General features: G+C 44.4%; 1 protein-coding gene across 1 annotated transcript in view; it reads left to right on the top strand.

Moving 5' to 3' along the window:
* The window catches only part of LOC107093917 (ATP-dependent RNA helicase DQX1-like), a 16,942-nt gene that overhangs the window by 2,114 nt on the left and 11,545 nt on the right, over positions 1-3,283 (top strand). The window contains exon 2 of the mRNA XM_015389266.1: positions 1,844-2,037. Coding sequence (XP_015244752.1) covers positions 1,844-2,037 — 194 coding nt within the window. The remainder of the gene's footprint in view (positions 1-1,843; positions 2,038-3,283) is intronic.

Raw genomic sequence — 3,283 nt, 5'->3', positions numbered from 1 at the left:
GCTCGTCCCCATTTTCACTTACCGGTGGTGAGTCTGACATTGTGGAAAAACTGCAAATCTTTTGGAAAGTAGGCTTGTATGAGCGATGCAACCAGCAACTTTTAAACAGAGCGTGCACGAGGAGAAATGGGCTTGTGCACGCTTTTGCACACATTTTGGGGAGGGGTGGCCTAGTGGTTAGGGCTTTGCGCTTGGAATCCAGAGGTTCTGAGTTCAGTCTGGGTCTTTGAGCAAAAACCCTTAACCCCACACTGCTCCTTGGGCACCACACAGTGGCAGCCCACTGCTCCCCAAGGGGATGGGTTAAAAGCAGAGGTGAATTTCTCCAGATCAATAAAATTCATTTATTTTTTATTAATAGGTCTTTCCTCTCAGGAGCCGACAGGGTTTTCCATGTGCATTTTTTTAAAAGTGGAAATGTATGAAAATCCTCCACTATACCTTTAAATAAATTCTCTGAATTGTAAAAACTGCAGCTTTTTTATTGAGACCCTGCCGATTCTAATGCGTCCCTGAACTCAGCAGGAGCTCTGCAGGTTTTTCTCCTGAGTTCTTTGTTAGTTTGGTTCATAATTTGTCTTTGCTTTCTTCTGGACCTGAAGCAAAGCAGATGAAGCATTCTGGATCCGCTTCATTAATGAAGTGCAGAAATAAGGCAGCATGTGTGAAAAATAGAGGAGATTCTTTCTTCATAGGAAACCATAACCGGAACAAAACTATATGTTGATAATTATAGAGAGACAGACTGGTTGTTTCTAGCTGTAGCTGAGCTGTTTTGACACCATCTTAGTCTTCCTGGGATGACCTGGTTACTGTCGAAGCTCCGCCCCTTTCAAGCTAATGGAAGACAGGATCTAATTTACTGTAACCTGAACATTCGTTCAGCCACAGACTCTCTGCTTTCATCGCACTAAGAGCTGCGCCTTTCACAGCTTCCCTCCTCATTCATTAACACGAGTCACGCTGCTGTCAGGGCGACGGCTTCACCTTTGACCCCCAGGCTGCTCACTCTGTCACCGTTCTTCATCTCGCATTCACTTCAAGGTTAATGAGAACAAACATATTTTCTCCAGTTGTCTCAGAGACACGCCTTCTGTTTGATCTTTGATCAAATATTGACTCTCTTTTGGTTTTATCTTTATTAAACAGGACAGACCTGTTGGTGGTTTGGATATAAGGGAGAAAATCTTTGTTCTGGGATGTTTGTTTAGATCCGATTTGAAGCTTAAAGCTTTTATTCAGGGACGTTTTATTATTTCCTCTACAGTCAGATTCACTATAAACCCTTTAAACTCCCAGATCGGCTTTTCAGAATATCTTTGAGCCTTTAGGAAGCTTCATTGTAGAATTATTACAGATACCAATCCTCTGCTCAGCAGCACTTAGTTTCTCCTGTCGTGGGCTTGTTTTTCAGTGTAGTCCTGTTTCTCTGACTGTGACTGGCTGGATGTGCTCTCTTCATCCTCTGACATGGGAGCTGGCTCGGAGCTCGTCTGCCTGGCTGTGTGTTTGCAGCTGCTTTTCTATGTCTGCTTCTGTCTCCTTGAACCCTAGTGGGCCTCAGCAGATGGCCACTCACACTGAGCCTGGTTCTGCTGGAGGTTTCTTCCTGTTAAAAGGGAGTTTTTCCTCTCCACTGTCGCTACAAGCATGCTTAGTGTGAGGGATTGCTGAAGAGTCAATGAGTCGATGCAATCAACTGGTTTTCCTTAGATAAAAAAACTCTGAATCAATTTGACTGGATGATCTGGTTGAACTGTAAAGTGCCTTGAGATGACATGATGTGAATTGGTTCTGTAGAAATAAACTCAAATGAACTGTAGCTGAATTGTCTGTCCTGCAGGTGGCGCAGTGGTGCGTGGAATTCGCCCTGTCCTTTGAGTTCGCCCACGGCCTGGTGTGCTGCTCCCAGCCGTACTCGGAGGCAGCGCTGAGTCTGGCTCTGCGCGTGGCCGACGAGATGGACCTCAGTCTGGGCCTGGAGGTGGGTTACAGGGTGTCGCATGACGACAGCTGCACACCCGACACCTTACTCAGGTAAGGATCGGTGATGATGTTCAGAACCAATGCTTGGGCAGATGGGTTGTTAAAATAAAGTCAAACAGGAGGAGATAATTTCATTTTCTGTGTTTCTCTTTATTTTAGTTCATTATAGTGCTGCAGACAGTTTAGCCCCATTTACACTACCCTCTAAAACCCGATCCGTGCCGAGCTTTGGTCAGTAACTGTGCCGAGCTCGGCTCCTAGTGGCGACCTACGGTACTACTGCTTACTAGATGTAAACAAGGAAATCAACATGACGGCGCCCATAACATTCAGAAAGTTTGCAGAGAATCAGGCGAAGAAGGAAGCCTTTGCTTAATTTACTTGACAGAGTCGGATTTTTGGAAGTGGATACGACAAACGTTAGTCTAATCAGGGCTTACAGGCACAGGAAACAATGACAGACATTGATGTTCGTCAGACTGCTAAGCAGATTAATCACTGTAAATCATTTGGCATGGTAGGGAAGCTAGGATTTTTATGAATGTCTGAAATTTCCTGATTGTTGGTGATGATGCAGTCTGCTCATGCCCTCTTTGTTATCTGAGACAGAACTGAACCGCGCCGAGCCCTACTGATGAACTAGTACCATGTTAGCGCGGTTCGGTTGTGTGTGGTGCGGCCCAGTTCGATTTTTCTACCATTTACACTCAGCAGTTATCTCGTTTTCCGTGCTCTGACCGATCTTGGCACAGTTTCACAATGATGGTTTAAATGGGGCTTTTGTTTGTTAGTTTGTTTTAAACAGATGATCAGAAAATAGCATCCAGCTCATCAGCCAGAGAAAATGTTTTGTTAATGTTTTATTAATTTGTTTTTAGATATTAGTTTTAGTTGTGTCACGACCTCACCGTATCAAACCACTTCTGAAGGGTGGAAAAAGTCTCAGGTCTCTAGAGGCAAAAGAACAGATTGTCATGCTTTGGTCATTAGCTAAAATAGGACTGTTAATTATCTATGCTCAGACACCCACCGTCCTTAAAGGTTGTTTACGGTGCAGGCGCAGCACAGTTAAGATAGGTGCTTCCTGGAGGGGTCAGCTCTTTGTAGACATGCACCATCTTCTCGTTTTTCACAGGTAAAGGGAGGGGCTGCAGCCTGGAGCAGAACTCATGAGCATTACTCAGAGATTGATAAGTGAAGTGAAATACAAAGTTAAAGGAATAGTACACCCAAAACATGATTAGCCTTCATTTTCTACTCACCCCCATGCTGAACAACACTCTGGAGTACTTTTTTG

This window comes from Cyprinodon variegatus, unplaced genomic scaffold (genome assembly GCF_000732505.1).
Source record: "Cyprinodon variegatus isolate N-32 unplaced genomic scaffold, C_variegatus-1.0 Scaffold453, whole genome shotgun sequence".
Taxonomy (NCBI): domain Eukaryota; kingdom Metazoa; phylum Chordata; class Actinopteri; order Cyprinodontiformes; family Cyprinodontidae; genus Cyprinodon; species Cyprinodon variegatus.
This window is presented reverse-complemented; position numbering and strand designations above follow the sequence as displayed.